Source organism: Prionailurus viverrinus, chromosome E1 (genome assembly GCF_022837055.1).
Source record: "Prionailurus viverrinus isolate Anna chromosome E1, UM_Priviv_1.0, whole genome shotgun sequence".
Taxonomy (NCBI): Eukaryota; Metazoa; Chordata; class Mammalia; order Carnivora; family Felidae; genus Prionailurus; species Prionailurus viverrinus.
This window is the reverse complement of record NC_062574.1, coordinates 47,975,293-47,993,598: the sequence shown is the minus strand read 5'-3', so window position 1 is coordinate 47,993,598 and position 18,306 is coordinate 47,975,293. Positions and strand designations below refer to the sequence as shown.

The following is an 18,306-nucleotide window of genomic DNA, read 5'->3' as shown; positions in this document are numbered from 1 at the left end:
AAAAACATAACATAACAAAACAAAACACCCGACCCACAAATAAAATAAAAGGTTTAAAATACAAGTGTCTATAATTAAGTTTTTAGAATGACGCCTTCTGCCCAGCTTCTCACTGTCTTAAGTGTTTTCATCAAGAGAGGCCCCTTGCTCTGCCTGGCCCCATTCGCCTTCCCCTGCGTTGACTCTTCGCACACGCAGTTCTCAAGAGCCCCCAAAAGGTGCAATCAGAGCTTGGATGTCTTGATCTTAACGTGGGTTGATGCTCTCCGAACTTCGAAGCTGCAGGAGCCGCCCCAGGGACCCACAGGGAGCATGTATAGAGTTGGGCGCTCCGAAAGGAGCTACGTGAGAGGGATGGCGATACCCCTGGCGACCCAGGGATAGCGGGTCTCCAGCCTTGAGTAATCTCCCCGGCCCCTGGGAGATGGGATTAGCAGGGCACTTTAGAGCAGAGGCGCGGTGAGCGTGGGGGGCGGCGAGAGAGACGCCGATGCCACGCAGTCCTCTGCTTGGAGCGCGCTCGGACCGCTGCGGCTGGGGACGCCCCTCTGCGGGGTTCTGGCCGCCGGCTCGCTCGTGTCGGGGGCGGGGCTGGAGCAGCCTTTCCACCGCCCGGCGGCCTCGCGCCGCCTTCAGGTGTCCGGGTCGACGGCGAGCAGGCTCCGGGCCGGGCGGTCGGAGGAGCCGGATCCGCAGCCCACAGCCCCAGCCAGCGGCCGCGAGCCCCCGGCCGTCTCCCCGCGCCCGGATGGCAGCAGCTCGCGCCGCATCCCCCCGCCCATTGGCTGGCGCGCCGCCGCCCCGCCCCGCCCCGTCCCGCCCCGCCCCGCCATTGGCCGCGGCCGCCTCGGGCCCCCTGCTCCAGCTGCCGCTGACATCACGCGGCCCGAGGCGGCGGCGGCGGCGGCGGCGGCGGCGGCTGCGCCCCCGGCCCAGCGCGCAGACCCCCCTCGGCAGAGGCGCCGCCGCGGGGCCCGGCGGAGGATGGTGCGCGGCGCGCCGGGGGCTCCCCGCCGCCAGAGCCGCAGCGCCGAGGCGGAGCCGGCTGCGGCGGACAGCCGACCCCCGCACCGCGCGCGGGGCGAGCGGCCGCGGTGAGGCGAGAGGGCGGCGCGGGCGCAGCGCCATGGGGGCCCTGACGAGCCGGCAGCACGCGGGCGTGGAGGAGGTGGACATCCCGTCCAATTCCGTGTACCGCTACCCGCCCAAGTCCGGTGAGGGCCGGCGGGCGCGGGCTGGGCGCGCCCCGGGGCCGGGGGGTGGGGAGGTCTGCGGGCCGGTGCGGCGGGGCCGTTGGCGGGGTAGCCGCGGTGGCCGGCCGGCCCGCCGCCCGAGGACGCGAGCGGCCTGCAGGCCGTCTGCCCGGTGACAGAGACGCGAGCGGCGGGGACTGCGGCTCCGGAGGGGCGGGGTGCCCGCGGGGCCCTTCTTGGCGCCCGGTGCGCCCTTTCCGCCGGGGGGTGCTGAGGGCTAGGTGGGGCGGGCCTGGCGTCCGAAACGGGGGCCGAGGGCCGGGGCCCGCGCATCCAGGCCTCTGGAGAGGGAGGCGCGGACGCAAGGTTTGAAGTAGGTTTCTCGGGGAGGGGTGGAGTGGCGGGAGGGGGGGGGGGGGCGGAAAGCTTCCATTGCCTGCGGGAGGATGGAGGCCCAGAATGCGTTTGCGGGCTGGCGCTTTTCAGGAAGCTGTCAGAAGCAGAAAGAAGTGTTTCACAGAAACGTTTGGGCATCTGAGTATCAGAGTCACCCGGGTTGTCCCTTTGCCAGAGTAGCGGCAGGCCTGGCTTTTGGAATGGGGAGAGCTAGGGGACAGAGCACAGGCATTTAGAATGTCTAGAAGTTACTATGTGTGTGGTCAGAATCATTGAAAAGAGCGATGTCTGCAGCCCCTGGGTTGTGGCCTAAGCGTTGGAGGTGGAGGAGGGTTTTGCCAGGGAGGGGGAGAGGGTCCCAAGTGGATTGAGCACCGGCCAGTTCTGAACTGCTTGCTGCATGACCTCTTTGCTCGCGATTTTTCATTGCTTTTTCCCAAGACTTCTGGGGGACGGATGGCTACCATCTTCTCTTTGGCCTGGGACCTAATGAGGATTTGGGCGATCTTGGAGAGGTGTCAGGATGGGAGCCTCAGGGTAAAGACATGCTAATGAGATGAGCTGGTTTCTCAGCAGTGTGTCCAGTGTGTGCCAGGTGGAAGCAGGGACCAGACAATGAACCTGCGCCCTGCAGACTGTCTGCCAGCGCTGTGTCTTGCTGCTGCTGTGCCAAAGAATGAATCCTTGCTGAATATGATTAAGAGCCGTTTTAGAACAGTCTAAGATAAAGCTGCAGGATCTCTAGTGTTTTAATAAAACCCTAGCTAATTAGGACTGTATGAAAAAATGCCCATAGAAGCGTTCACTTTGCTTTTTAATGGACAGAAATATGCACAAGTATTTGTGGGGGATTCCCCCCCCCCCCCCCCCCGAAATCACTTAGCTTTTATTGATCAGAGTATGGAACATGTTTTGCTGAGCTTGGAGTTTTCAGTAGAGTTTGCAGTCTCAGAAGAGGATTCACCCTCCCTTCACGTGTGGGAATTAGCATGGGTAAATCTCTAGAAGGCGGTTCCCCAAAGGATATTAATACAAGTATGAGCCTTGGGTGATGATCATAAAAGGAAAATGGACCAAACTAAAACTTTTTAAAAAGATTTGTTTATTAAGTCTACTTATTTATTTAAATTTTTTTTAATGTTTATTTATTTTTGAGACAGAGAGAGACAGAGCATGAATGGGGGAGGGGCAGGGAGAGAGGGAGACACAGAATCAGAAGCAGGCTCCAGGCTCTGAGCCATCAGCCCAGAGCCTGACGCGGGGCTCGAACTCACGAACCGTGAGATCGTGACCTGAGCTGAAGTCGGACGCTCAACCGACTGAGCCACCCAGGCGCCCCATGTCTACTTATTTATTTAGAGAGAGAGGCTGGGGGAGGAGCAGAGAGAGAATCCCAAGCAGGCTCCACATTGTCAGTGAAGAGCCCGTCTCGGGACTCGATCTCATGAACTGGGAGATCATGGCCTGAGCCGAAGTCAGGCCCTCAGCCAGTTGAGCCACCTAGGTATCCCCAAACTAAAACTTTCCTTATGCAACACACTTTGTGCTGACAGTCTGACGTAATCCTCTCCACTCCACCAGTCTTTTAAAAGTGCTAAGTAGTCGTAGCTCATTTCTAATTGGAAGTTCTATATGTGAGAAATCTTTACAGCAAAAGGGCCAAATTATTTGTGTTGAAGATAAAACACAGAAGATAAGAACCAGAACATTCATGTCCCAGCCAGCACATCTTTGTGTACTTGAGAATTTCTATGAACGTGCATATATGCTCTAGTCTGGAGACATTTCCCACCCTTCATCTGATCTTTATTTTATTTTTTTATTTTTTAACGTTTATTTATTCTTGAGACAGAGAGAGACAGAGCATGAAAGGGGGAGGGTCAGAGAGAGGGAGACACAGAATCCGAAACAGGCTCCAGGCTCTGAGCTGTCAGCACAGAGCCCGACACGGGGCCCGAACTCACAGACCGCGAGATCATGACCTGAGCCGAAGTTAGCCGCTTAACCGACGGAGCCACCCAGGTGCCCCTTCCTTCATCTGATCTTTAAACCGACTTGGCTTTTTATGGGGATGATAGTATTGTAGACCTGAAAGGGACCTTTGAGAGAATTTGGCCCAAGACCCACTCATGTCGGTGGTAAGAAAGTGGAAGTCCAGAGACGAAAATTAGTCTGGCCAGGTCACCCATCAAGTTAGGGCCCTTCTTTCTAAGCCATCAGCCTCTGCCTTTCGCAAAGAAATTGACTTGTGGAAAGGATGCTGCTCTGCATCAGGACTGAAACAGAACTCAAAGGCCTGTCCTTGTTGAGGAATCAGACTGGGTTGATTTTAAGCCTTCTTATCTTCAGTACTGATAGTAGGACAAAGCAGATAACAGAGTCAGCTTTCGCCAGGTGACCAGCTAAACTGAGACCGTGCCCTGACTCCCTGGAAAGTCTCAGACTCTGCTGCCCGTGGAAGAGTTTCAGAAAGCAACTCTGTCATCTGGCCCTGTGATGATAGTTACAGTGCCTGGCAGAAATTGCTTTCTTTTGTTTGTGTCTTTAGAGGAACCCCTTAGTTTTGTATGCTCATTGAAATGGAAACATTTAGAAATTACTGAGAACAGGGGCACTTGGGCGGCTCAGTCGGTTAAGCATCTGACTTCAGCGCAGGTCATGATTGTGGGTTTGAGCACCGTGTTGGGCTCTGTGCTGACAACTCAGAGCCTGGAGCTGCTTCGGATTCTGTGTCTCCCTCTCTCTGCCCCCCCTCCCCTTGTGCTCTGTGTCTCTCGCTCTCTGTCTCAAAAGTAAATATTAAAATAATTAAAAAAAATTTTTTTTAGCGTTTATTATTGAGAGACAGAGAGACACAGAGCGTGAGCAGGGGAAGGGTAGAGACAGGGGGAAACACAGAATCTGAAGTAGGCTCCAGGCTCTGAGCTGTCAGCACAGAGCCCGACGCAGGGCTCGAACTCACAAACTGCGAGATCATGACCTGAGCAGAAGTCGGTCGCTTAACCAACTGAGGCACCCAGGTGCCCCTAAAAAATTTTTTTAGAAATTACTGAAAACAGCTGATTTCATGTTGAAACTGAAGTTTCTTTAAAAAATTAGGCTTCTTTTTTTAGAGAGAGATAGCCTAAATTGTTTTATAATTATTTATTTTTTGAATAAGTAATCTAAGTTACATGATTCAAAGTTTAAAAGAATGAAAAGCCATAAAGTGAAAGTCTTGTTCTCACTGCTCTGGTCATCACCCAGTTTCTCCCCATACACCTCCTCCCATCCCTGTGTAACCACTTTTGGTTTCTTTGGAATTCTTCCAGTTTCTTGTGCGAATACAAGCATAACATGCTATTTAGGCTGTTCTGCACCTTTTTTTTAAAACCTTTTTTTTGTAGAGATTTTATTTATTATTTATTTTGTATACATTTTTAATGTTTGTTTATTTATTTATTTTGGAAAGAAAGAGCACAAGAGGGGGAGGAGCAGAGAGAGAGAGGAAGACACAGAATCTGAAGCAGGCTCCAGACTGCTTGCTGTCAGTGCAGGGCTGGATGTGGGGCTTGAACCCATAAACCGTGAAATCATGACCTGAGCCAAAGTCAGATGCTTAACCAACCGAGCCACCCAGACACCCCAAAGATTTTATTTTTTAAATGTTTATTTATTTTGAGCTAGAGAGAGAGCATGCAAGTGTGGGCAGGGGAGAGGCAGAGAGAGAGAGAGAGAGAGAAAGAGAGAGAGAGAATCCCAAGCAGGCTCCACACTGAGTGCGGAACCAGAAACAGCGCTCAGTCCCACAACCCTGTGATCCCGACCTCAGCCAAAATCAAGTCAGATGCTCAACCGACTGAGCCACGCAGGTGCCCCAAGAGCAGTTTTTTAAGCATGGATAACATCTCTTGTCTGTGAAATAGTTATAACAATTTCTCTTAGTTTTTAGGAACATCAATTTAATATTAGTTTCGAAGCCAAGGAGTTTAAAATCTGTAACTCACTACAAAATAAAGAATTGTTCAGTTCTGGGACAGTTTGATAACTTTAAAATTAAGTAAGTTCCTTGGGGTGCCTGGTGGCTCAGTCGGTTAAGCAACTGACTTCAGCTCAGGTCATGAACTCTGTCAGCATAGAGGCCACTTCTGATAGGCTCTCTCTCTCTTTGCCCCTCCCCTGCAATAAACATTAAAAAAAGAAAGTAACCTGAAATTCATAGTAAATACACTGAATACCATAAAAAACCTAAACGTTCCTCCATTTAATGATGGTCATCAAGGTCAAGAGTTCAAATGTCAGCATTATTTTTCAAACACTTAAAATGTAGTGATTTTCCTCTTGAAACCTCCAGTATTTATTGTTAATTTTTTCAATTTTCTATTTTTTATTTGAGAGATAGAGAGAAACAGTATGAGAGAGGGGCAGAGGGAAAGATGGAGAGAATCCCCCGACTGTAGGATCATGACCTGAGCTGAAATCAAGAGTCAGACAGACCCTCAGTTGAGCCACCCAGGTGCCCCTGAAACCTCCAGTGTTTTTGTTTTATTTATACTTCATTAAAAGCAGACCGATTTCTTTTACTTCTTGATTTTGTTCTAAGATTTAGGGCCTTTGATTTCCTTATATGATGGTGGTTGTATCCTTTTGTTCTTTAGCATGTTTTCTCTTTCTGTTTATTACCATTTATGTACCTTTACTGAGCACCTGCTATGTATCATGCATTGTACTGTGCACCAGTATATAGATTCTGATCCTTGTGCTCAGTGATTTGGATTCCTTTGGCAAGCAGCAGGATAGCTCTCAAATCAACTTTGTAATTCATGATATGGGTCACAGAAGGGAGTATTAACAACACAAGCTATTTGGTGGCAGTATCAGTCAGGATTCTCCAAAGAAACAGAACCAATAGGAGATATATGTATATTTAAAAAATATATGTATGTTCCTTAAAATAAAAAGATTTATTTTTTTATGTTTACTTTTTATTTTAAGGAATTGTCTTCTGTGATTGTGGGAGCTGGCAAGTCTAAAATTTATAAGGCCCGTCAGCGAGCTGGAAACAGACAGGAATTGATGTAGTCATGAGTCTGAAATCTGTAGAGCAAGCTAGCAGACTGGAAACTCCGGCAGGATTTCTCTTTCAGTCTTAAGACAGAATTCCTTCTTCTCTGGGGAACCTCGGTTTTTGCTCTTACAGTCCTCCACTGATTGGATGAGGCCCATCCACATTATCAAGGTAATTTCTTTTCTTTAAAGTCAACTAATTGTAAATGTTGATTACATCTACAAAATACCATCACAGCAACATCTAGATTAACGTTTGGATAAACAGCTGGGCATGATAGCCCACCCAAGACACATAAAATTTACAACTATAGTGGCTTCCTATTTTAACTAATTATTCTTGTGAAGTAGGTGCTAAGCTGGAGGTTTTAGTTGATGAAAGAGTACTTGTGCTGTGAAAACCTCTTTTTTAAAAAAATTTTTTCTTTAAGTTTATTTATTTATTTTGAGAGAGAGAGCGAGAGTGAGCATGAGCAGGGAAGGGTCAGAGAGAAGAAGAGAGAGAGAATCCCAAGCAGGCTCTGTGCTGACAGTGCAGATGTGGCTCGAACTCACAGACTGCAAGATCATGACCTGACCCGAAACCAAGCCTCTGAAAACTAAGAGTTGGAGGCTTAACTGACTGAGCCACCCAGGTGCCCCAAAACCTATTTAAAAAAAAAAAAAAATCTAAAAGTTATAACCTTTAGAAATCATTATTTAAAAATTATGCATCTTCCAGAATTTCAGTGCTTATAATCTAGTGTCAGAGGTGGAATGCAGGCATACGAAGGTAAGTAAGAATACAGACTACCGTCACCAACTGAGGTATATCCCAGGAATGCAGGGTTAGTTTAATATCTGAAAATCGGTTAATGTTAATATATCACATTAGTAGAATAAAAAATAAAAACTACATGATTATTTCAATAAATGGAGATAAAACGCGACAAATCCAACCTTTTCAAGATGAGGAACACTCAGCCAACTGGGAATAGAAGGGAACTTCCTCGATTTGATAAAGGGCATCTCTGAAAAGCCCGCAGCTCATATCATACTTAATGATGAAATACAGAATGCTTTCCTGCTAAGATCAGGAACAAGGCAAGGATGTCTGCTTTTGTCATTTAGTGTTGATTGGAGATTCGGACTAGTACGGCAAAATAAACACAGGTACATATTAAAAAAAATTTTTTTTAAGGCACCCAGAGTGTAAAGGAAGAAGTAAAACTCTGTTCACAGGTGACACGATCCTGTATGAGAAAGTACCAAGGATTCCACACACACACACAACACTACTACAATCAATAAATGAGTTAGGAAGATTATACATACAAGATCAATATATAAAAATCAATTGCATTTTTACACACAAGGAATAATCTGAAAATGAAATTAAGAAAGCTGGGGCACCTGGCTGGCTCAGTTGGTTGAGTGTCGGATTTTGGCTCAGGTCATGATCTTGTGGTTCGTGGGTTTGAGCCCAGCATCAGGCTGTGTGCTGACAGCTTAGAGCCTGGAGCCTGCTTTAGATTCTGTGCCTTTCTCTCTGCTCTGCCCATCTTACACTCCGTCTCTCTCTCAAAAATAAATAAACATTAAAAAAAAATTTTTTTTTTAAAAGAAAGAAAGCAATTCATCCTCGAGTTTCTGGGTGGCTCATTCAGTTAAGTGTCTGACTCTTGGTTTTGGTTCAGGTTATAATCTCAGGGTTTCATGAGTTTGAGCCCTGGTTCAGGCTCTGTGCTGGCAGCGCAGAGCTTGCTTGGAATTCTCTCTCCCTCTCTGCCCCTCCCCTGCTCAGTCTTGTGCTTTTGCACACACTGTGGCTCAAAATAAATAAATAAACTTAAAAAAAAAAGTATAAAAGTTGTACACTGAAAATTCTACAATGTTACCGAGATTGATGCTTTAACTAAAGAAGTTTTAATAGATCTAAGTAATTAAACACTTCATGTTGGAAAACTCAGTATTGTCAAGATGCCAATATTCTCCAAATTGATCTAAAAATTTAGTCAAATTCCCAACAAACTTTTTCTAAAGAAATTGACCAACTGATTCTTTTTCTCTTTTTAATTTTTTTTTGTTTAACATTTCTTTTTGAGAGATAGAAGGAGGCTGAGCATGAGTGGAGTAGGGGCAGAGACAGAGGGAGACATAGAGTCTTACGTAGACTCTACACTCAGCACAGAGCCTGATGCAGGGCTCGATCCCATGACTCTGGGATCATGACCTGAGCCAAAATCAAGAGTTGGATGCTCAACCAACTGAGCCACCCAGGTGCCCTGAAAAATCTTTAAAAAAGGAAGGGAGGAAGAGAGGAAGGGAGGGAGGGAGAGAGAGAGAGAGAGAGAAAGAGAGAAAGAGAAAGAAAGAGACTAACGAAGTTAAAGGACTTGTACTACCCAATTTAAAAAATTACTATAAAACCACAGTGTGGTATTGGCACAACAAAAGTCATAATAGATCAATGGAACAGAATTTTAAGGCAGAAATAAAACCTTATGTTCATGGTCAGTTGATTTTGACAAAAGTACCAAGACCTATCAACAGGAAAAGAATAGTTTTTTTCAACAAATGGTGCTGGGACATTTGGATAATGACAAGCAAAAAATAATAGTAACAATAAACTTAAACTCTTTCTTACCTCACCAAAAATTAACTCAGAATGGATCATAGAATGAAGACACAAGTCACAGAATGGGAGAAAATATTTGCAATTCATATATATGTTAAGGGATTTGTATCAAGAATATATAAAGAACTTGTACAATTCAATAAGAAAAAGAACCTGGGGCGCCTGGGTGGCTCAGTTGGTTAAGCATTCTGACTTTGGCTCAGGTCATGATCTCGCGGTTTGTGAGTTCAAGCCCCATGTCAGGCTCTGTGCTGACAGCTCAGAGCCTGGAGCCTGCTTTGTCGGTTCTGTCTCCCTCTCCCCTGCCCCTCCCCTGCTCATGCTCTGTCTCTCTCTCAAAAATAAATAAAACATTAAAAAAAATCAGAAAAAAAGAAAAAGACAAACCTTAAAAAAGCAACAAAGGTCTTGATAGACATTCCTCCAAAAAAGGATACATAAATGGAAAATAAGCACATGAAAACAGCATCATTAGCCATTAGGGAAATGCAAATCAAAGCTACAGTTAGATACCACTTCACAACCACTAGGGTGGCTATAATCAATATAAGAAATAATAAGTGTTGGTGAGGATGTAGAGAAATTAAAATTCTGGTACCCTCCTGGTAGAAATGTAAAATAGCACAGTTGCTTTGGAAAACGGTTTGACAGTTCCTTAAATGACTCGGCAATTCCATTCGTAGGTATATATATGCCCAAGAAAAATGGGGAAAATCCACACCAAAATATGTACATGAATGTTTGTGACAGCATTTTTCGTAATAGCTAAAAGGTGGAAATAACCCAAATGTCCGTCAACTGGCAAATGGAACAACTGATAACATGTGACAAGTCCACACAATGGGACTTTATTTGGCAATAACAGGGTATTTGCTACACCATGATGAACCTTGAAAACATTCATGTTAAGTGAAAAGCCAGATGCAAAATGGTATACATCGAATAATCCATTTATTCGTAATGTCTGCAAAAGACAAATCCATTGAGACAGAAAGTAGATTAGTGAGTGTCAGTGACTGGGGGAGGGGAAAATGGGGAGTGACTGCTAATGGGTTTCTTTTTGGTATCATGAAAATGTCCACTAATACGATCATGGTGAAGAGTTGCATAACTCTGTGAATATACTAAAAAGCCACTGGATAGTGTACTTTAAATAGGTGAATTGTAAGGTGTATGAATTATATGTCAATAAAGCTGTTTAAAAAAATGGACCTAAATGTAAGAACTAAAGCTGTAAAACCCCTAAAAGAAGATCTAGATACAGGAGAGATTATTTATTTGACTCAGATTAGGGAAAGAGTTCTTTGATACAGCACCAAAAACACTATCCAGAAGAGAAAAAACTGATAAATTGGATTTCTCCAAAATTAAACATGTTTCTGTTTCAGAAAACATTAAGATAGATGAAAAGACAAGCCATCTTCTGAATGAAAATATTTGCAAAACACATGGATAAAGGATTTGCATCTAGACTATACCAAGAACTTTAACAACTCAGTCTTTGTTTGTTTGTTTATTTATTTATTTATTTATTTATTTATTTATAATGTTTATTTTTGAGAGAGACAGAGCGTGGGTGAGGGAGGGATGGAGAGAGAGGGAGACACAACCTGAAGCAGGCTCCAGGCTCCAAGCCGTCAGCACAGAGACTGATGCGGGTCTCCAACTCACAAACGGTGAGATCATGACCTGAGCTGGAGTCATACACTCAACCAACCGAGCCATCCAGGCGTCCCTAACAACAGTGTTAAGACAACCCAATTTAAAAATGGACAAATGAATTGAATAGGTATGTCCCCAAAGAAGATAAAGGAATGGCTAATAAACCCATAGAATGATGCTCACTACCAGTAGTCGTTAGGAAAATACAGTCAAAACCACAATGAGGGGCACCTGGGTGGCTCAACCGATTAAGCCTCTGACTCTTGCTTTCCGCTCAAGTCATGATCTCAAGGTTTGTGAGTTCAAGCCTCACATTGGGCTCCGTGCTGACAGTGCGGAGCCTGCTTGGGATTCTCTCTTTCCCTCTCTCTCTGCCCCTCCTCCACTCATTTTCTCTGTCTCTTTCTCAAAAATAAATAAATAAACAAACAAACAAAAAAACACCACAAGGAGATAGCAGTTCACAACCACTAGGAGAGCTACAATAAGAAAGACGATGTCAAAAAAAAGAAAAAGATCTCAAGTGCTAGTGGGAATGCATGGAAATGGAATCCTAGTACGCCTCTGAAAGGAATGTAAAATGGTAGCAGCCACTTTGGAAGAGTTTGGGAGTGTCTTAAAAAATTAAACATAAAGTTACCTTATGATCTAGAATTCCACTCTCAACGAATGTGTCCAGAAGATTCACACACAGACATGTATGTGCATGTCCATAGCAGCATTGTATCTATGAATAGGCAAGAAATGGGAAGTAATCCAAATGTTCATCAGCTGGTGAATGGATTAATAAAATGAGGTAAATTCATACAATGAAATGCTATTCAGCAATTTAAAGGAATGAACTAGTGATATATGCTGCACTACACGGATTAACCTCGAAAACATTGTGCTAAGTGCTAGAAACCAGATTTAAGACTGTATATTGTGTGAGTCCATTTATACGAAATGGCTAGAAAAGGCAAATTTATACAGCTAGAAAACAGCAGTGTTTGCCTAAGCCCGGGGAAGGGAGTGGGAATTCGTTGTAAACGGGCACGAGGGAACATTTTGGGGGTGGTGGAAATGTTTTCAAGTGGATGGTGGTGATAGTTACCAAAGTCATTAAAATGTATGATGGGTGAATTAAAAAAAAATTTATTTTTTACATTTATTTATTTTTGATAGAGACAGGGCACAAATTGGGGAGGGGCAGAGAGAGAAGGAGACACAGAATCCGAAGGAGGCTCCAGGCTCCGAGCCGTCAGCACAGAGCCCGACCCGGGGCTCGAACCCACGAACCGTGAGATCACGACCTGAGCCGAAGTCGGACGCTTAACCGACTGAGCCACCCAGGTGCCCCATGATGGGTGAATTTTATGTGATGTATAGTATACCTCAGTAAAGCTGTTAAAAGTAACTACACAGGGGTTTCTGCCAAGTGAGTAAAATACAGAAAAGAGCTTGATCAGTAAGGGTAGAGTTCTAGAAAGCAATGGTTCCGAACACATCGAAGGCAGGGTAGAACGCTCAAATAGCCCAAGAGGGAGAATAGTATTAGTAATGGCCTGGAAGTTTGCTGGTGTGCTTTGTTTTTGTTTTGTTTTGTTTTGGCCTTTATAAGTTTTTATTTTAATGTCAGTTAACATCTAGTGTTGTATTAGTTTCAGGTGTACTTGCCAGTATTCTTGATGGATTTAGAGAATAGCGAATAGATAAGTTGGTTGAGGCAGGGAATTCTAGTAGAAAGATAGCGTGAAATAAAATTTGGGAGGTGGGTAGGAGCCAAAAGAGAGAGGAACCAGGTGATGTTCTTAGGAAGATTTATCTCTTAGAGGTATAGGTTGTAGGGAGAAAAAGACCTAGAAGCATGGAGATTTGCTAGGGAAGTATAACCTGATAATCCACTGTAACCGAACTTGGAAAGGGCTGAGGTCTTGACAAGGATGCTTGGCACAAAGCACACGTTGAGTGTTTTTGTGGTTTTGATGACTATGACATTTTTAGGCTGGGTGACCAGAGAAGTGAGCACCATTGACGGAAATTGAGAATCTGGGGAAGAAACTGCTTTTCAAGTGAGTCCCAAACGGGCCGCCTGGGTGGCTCAGTCGGTTAGATGTCCAACTTCAGCTCACGTCATGATATGAGTTCGAGCCCCTGGAGCCTGCTTTGGATTCTGTGTCTCCCTTTCTCTCTGCCTCTCTGTCTCTCTCAAAAATGAAAAATAAAAAAAGAATTTTAAAGTGAGTTCCAAATGTCATCCAGGGCTTTACTGCTCCTTAGAATCTAGAAGAATTAGACAGAACCCCCCCTCCCAATCCCCCCAAATCATAGAGTGTAGACTTCTAATGCCACTTCCAAGATTTCTGCGAATTCCTGCATGTCCCGTGGTATAGTCATGTTGGCTCCTGAGCTCCAGCTTGCTGTCTTTGCCCCACAGTAAATGTGACTTCGGTCCATTCTTCAGTTTCTCCAAAAAAATTCCATTCACAGAAAACCCTGAAAGCGTAGATTCCGGAGCGCCTGGGTGGCTCAGTCGGTTAAGCACCGGACCCTTTGTCTCTGCTCAGGTCATGATCTCCCGGGTCGTGTGGGATCGATCCCTCCCGAGTCAGGCTCTGCGCTGGCAACTTGTTGCTGCTTGGGATTTTCTCTCCTCTCTGCCCCTCCCCTGCTCACATGCATGTTTGTGCTCACGAGCACTCGCTCTCTCTCTCTCTCTCAAAGATAAATTAATAAACATAAAAACCCCCCAACAAAGTATAGATTCTGTGGAGGGCAATGAAGTTGGGGTTTACGTCGCAGAAATACAAAGGAGGAGCAAGCAGCATCGCCCTAAACTGAACTTCAGCTACGGAGTTTTACTGGCTCTTAGGTTCCCCAGCCCCAGCCTTTCTCATCCTGTCATTTCTCTGCCTTTTTGACTCTTCTTCTCACCCTTTCTCCTGAGAAGAAAAGTTACAAGACAGTTTGAGTTGCAACCAGTAACAAAAGGACACGGACCCTTGGTGTGTTGTTCTTCCTTCTCAGAAGCTCATTAAGGTATATTCAAAAAAAAAAAAAAAAAAAAAAAAAAGATTATGCCTTCACCCAGAGGAGTTGTGCTGACAGCGCTTGAGATAAAATGCTCTTTATTCCCCCTCCTCCCGGCAATAAAGGTGAACTTGAAGCAAAGAGGGGTTACCCGGATGAAAAGATACAGCAGGTGGTTAAAGATTTGGGCTGAAACTCCAAAGAAGGATCAGAAGAAAATGTTTGGGAGTCGCGTTATGGGAAAGGAGGAGCCCGTGTGTATTGATTGCTCCCTGGGCCTGACAACAGTCCTTTGAAAGAGGTGTTACTATCCGTTTTACAAATAAAGAAACCACAGCTCAAAAAAGTTAAATGAGTTGTCCTAGGTCATACAGTGGTAGGAGGTGGCACCAGGAGCAAATTCACGTGTGCCTTAAGTCAGAGCCTCTGCTTTGATTCTATGAGGAAGAGAGAGGGAGAAAGAATGAAAGGAAAGGAGGGACCTGAGCTCTTAGAGACACTTCCGCGTTTGTGGGCTGCACAAAAGCGTGGAACAAGTGGTAGGTAAGAAGAGATTCAGGGCCGGGAGGGTTTGGGGAGCCAAGGGACAAGGAGCCTCAGAAATGAGTGTGGGAGTCTTCTGAGCGCTCATAAGGGTGAAGGAAGTGTGAGAACAGACTTGGCCCGCTGGTGTTGCAGGGGAGAATTCAGAGCGGCGGAAACCACTGGAAGAGCTGCGGAGTTACTGGCCGTGGGTGGGAGCAGGCGGGAATGAGGGATGCGGGCCCAGGGGGCGGATTTTAAGGCATGGCAGGTGAAACTCTTCTTGTATTTGCTTTTTAAGTTGGGGAGACCAGAATATGCTTTCAGCGCAAGGCAAGTAAAAAGATGGTGGACAGAGGAATGGCAATATTGAGAAAGAGGGAGGTTGCTGATGAGGTCTCGAGGAGGGAGAGGCAGTTGGGAATGGGAACTCAAGCGGAAAAGTTAACCTTGGAATGGGGAAAGCGCTACCTTCTTGAGATCGGAAGAATGTATGGATAGAAATATAGGGAAGTTGGAAGGTGTTGAAACTTTGGTTTTTTGTTTTTGTTTTTTTCTTTAAGGATTTTTTTATTGATTGATTTTGAGAGAGAGGGGGAGAGAGAGAGAATCCCAAGTAGGCTCTGCACTGTCAGCACAGAGCCAGACGTGGGGCTCAGACTCAAGAACTGTGAGATCGTGATCTGACTCAAAGTTAAGAGTTACATGATTAACCCACTGAGCCACCCCGGCACCCCAAGGTGGTGAAGCTTTTGTGACGCTGAAGGATTTTGAGGGGATGTCGCAAAGTGGAAGAGGCAGGTTTGGTACCTTGAAAATGGGGGGAAGGCTTGGCTCTGTCGATGTGCGCCTTGCTCTAAATATTGGAAAGCTACAGTTGTTAAAACTGTATTGTACTCAGGGGCATCTGGCCTGCTCCGTCAGTAGAGTATGTGACTCTGAATCTCAGGGTTGTGAGTTTGGGCCCCACGTTGGGCATGGAGCCTACTAAAAAACAAAACAAAACTATATTGTACTCAAACAAAAACACTTCATTGTGCTCATTCAGAATAGAATAGAGTCTGGAGCTAGGTATGTATATATAGCATGATAAAAATAGATTTTCAGTTTAGTGGGGGTAATGGAATATTCAATAAATGGTGTTAGTAAAGCTTCCCGTTTGGAAAAAAAAAAAAAAAAAGACTAACCCCTTATCCCACACAGTCTATAAGGACAAATTCCAGATCAAATAGCAACAACAACAATACCCAGGAGGGGAAAAAAAAGCATGCAAACAATGTAAACTAGAAAGTAGGGAATGTTTATCAGTAGGGAACCAGTTCATTAAATCTGGGCATTCAATGGGAATACAGTACAATGGTTAAGAGTACACATAGGAACTCTGTAACAAAAATAGCTGGGTTTGGGACCTGACACTGCCTCTTACTAGCTGTGTGATCCTGGACAAATTACTTACCCTCTCTGTGCATTTACCATCTCTTCTGCAAAATAAAAAAATTTGTACTGCCTACCTTATATGGTTGTTGTGAAGAATAACCTATGTGGTACTTGTTAGTACTGTGCTGGTATAGAGTGAGTCCTCGATATGGGGTTGTTACATTGAGGTTATTATGAGGTATTATGTGGTCATAATAATAATGAGTTTGATTTAAAAAAAAATTTTTTTTTTTTAAATTTTTTTTTTCAACATTTTTAATTTATTTTTGGGACAGAGAGAGACAGAGCATGAACGGGGGAGGGGCAGAGAGAGAGGGAGACACAGAATCGGAAACAGGCTCCAGGCTCTGAGCCATCAGCCCAGAGCCTGACGCGGGGCTCGAACTCACAGACCGCGAGATCGTGACCTGGCTGAAGTCGGACGCTTAACCGACTGCGCCACCCAGGCGCCCCTAAAAAAAATTTTTTTTTTAACGTTTATTTATTATTGAGAGACACAGAGAGACAGAGCATGAACATGGGAGGGGCAGAGAGAGAGAGAGAGACACAGAATCCGAAGCAGGCTCCAGGCTCTGAGCCATCAGCACAGAGCCCGATGCGGGGCTCGAACTCACAAATCGCAAGATCATGGCCTAAGCTGAAGTCGGACACTTAACCGACTGAGCCACCCAGGCGCCCCATGAGTTTGATTTATAAGGGCAGACATGGAAAGATGCATAGAGTGCGATAGGCAAAAAAACCCCAAAAAACAAAAAAAACCCTTGCAGATCGATATGTGTATATTCCAATTAAATTAAAAGACAAAGTAAAACAGAAAATCCGAATGTGTTTATATCTGTGTAGGAAAACCTGGAAGGCCACAAACCAATTCTTAATAGCAGAGTTACATCTCACAGAACGGATAATCGGGTTGGATTATCACTTTTTAAGTTACGCGCTTCTGTGTATTTTTGATTTTTATTTTTTGCAAAGGATATGTTTTATTTGTGTAATTTTTAAAAAGGCTTTATTTAGGGGCGCCTGGGTGGCGCAGTCGGTTAAGCGTCCGACTTCAGCCAGGTCACGATCTCGCGGTCCGGGAGTTCGAGCCCCGCGTCGGGCTCTGGGCTGACGGCTCGGAGCCTAGAGCCTGTTTCCGATTCTGTGTCTCCCTCTCTCTCTGCTCCTCCCCCGTTCATGCTCTGTCTCTCTCTGTCTCTCTCTGTCCCCAAAATAAATAAACGTTGAAAAAAAAATTAAAAAAAAATAATAAAAAAAATAAAAAGGCTTTATTTTAAGTAATCTCTACACCAAACATGGAGCTCGAACTCCTAACCCCAAGATCCAGAGTCGCTGCGTTCCACCTACTAAGCCAGCCAGGTGCCCTTTGAAATTTTTTTAGTGAATAAAAGCATAAATAACAAAAGTAGTGCTGTGGCATTAGAATTGAGTGAACAGCATTAGTCGGCTCAGGTCATGATCTCACGGCTCGCAGCACATCAGGCTCTGTGCTGACAGTTCTGACCCCTGAGCCTGCTTTGGGTTCCATGTCTCCCTCTCTCTCTGCCCCTCCCCTGCTCACAATCTGTCTCTCTCTCTCTCTCAAAAATAAATAAACATTAAAAAAAAATTTTTTTTAAAGAATTGAATAGTTAGAGATGTTTGAAAACTTTTGTTAACTGTTTTTTCATTTTTGTGACCAAAAGCTTAAAGTATATTATTTAAATATTGTGTAGATGAAGCTTTTTCAAATACATGGAAACCTAATAGGATTCCTATAGCCAATTTTCTCATATTTATTTATTTATTTATTTTTAAATTTTTTTTCAACGTTTATTTATTTTTGGGACAGAGAGAGACAGAGCATGAACGGGGGAGGGGCAGAGAGAGAGGGAGACACAGAATCGGAAACAGGCTCCAGGCTCCGAGCCATCAGCCCAGAGCCCGACGCGGGGCTCGAACTCCCGGACCGCGAGATCGTGACCTGGCTGAAGTCGGACGCTTAACCGACTGCGCCACCCAGGCGCCCCCAATTTTCTCATATTTAAATTTTGTATAAAGTTATTATTTTATTTTTAAAGTTATTTTAATTTATTTTATTTACTTTTTAATTTTTATTTTATTTATTTATTTATTTAATTTTAATGTTTATTTATTTTTGAGAGAGAGAGACAGACAGGGAGCGAGCAGGGGAGGGGCAGAGAGAGACACAGAATCCGAAGCAGGCTCCAGGCTCTGACCTGTCAGCACAGAGCCAGATGTGGGGCTCGAACTCACAAACCTGAGATCATGACCTGAGCCGAAGTCGGGCACTTAACTGACTGAGCCACCCAGGCACCCTTTATTTACTTTTTTAAATGTTTATTCATTTTTGAAAGAGAGAGAGAGAGAGAGAGAGAGAGAGAGAGAGAGAATGGGGGAGGGGCAGAGAGAGGAGGACAGAGG

The 18,306-nt window shown here is 44.8% G+C and overlaps 1 protein-coding gene across 6 annotated transcripts in view; it reads left to right on the top strand.

The window, feature by feature from the left end:
* The first annotated feature begins 950 nt into the window (after window positions 1-950).
* The window catches only part of RNF157 (ring finger protein 157), an 84,541-nt gene continuing 67,185 nt past the window's right edge, over window positions 951-18,306 (top strand). For 4 of the 6 annotated variants that reach the window (XM_047832583.1, XM_047832582.1, XM_047832584.1 and 1 more), the window contains exon 1: window positions 951-1,214. In XM_047832583.1, coding sequence (XP_047688539.1) covers window positions 1,127-1,214 — 88 coding nt within the window. In that variant the 5' untranslated portion in view covers window positions 951-1,126. Of the gene's footprint in view, window positions 1,215-6,577; window positions 6,808-18,306 lie in introns of those variants that run through there. The other 2 variants (XM_047832581.1, XM_047832585.1) reach the window with 2 other exon arrangements.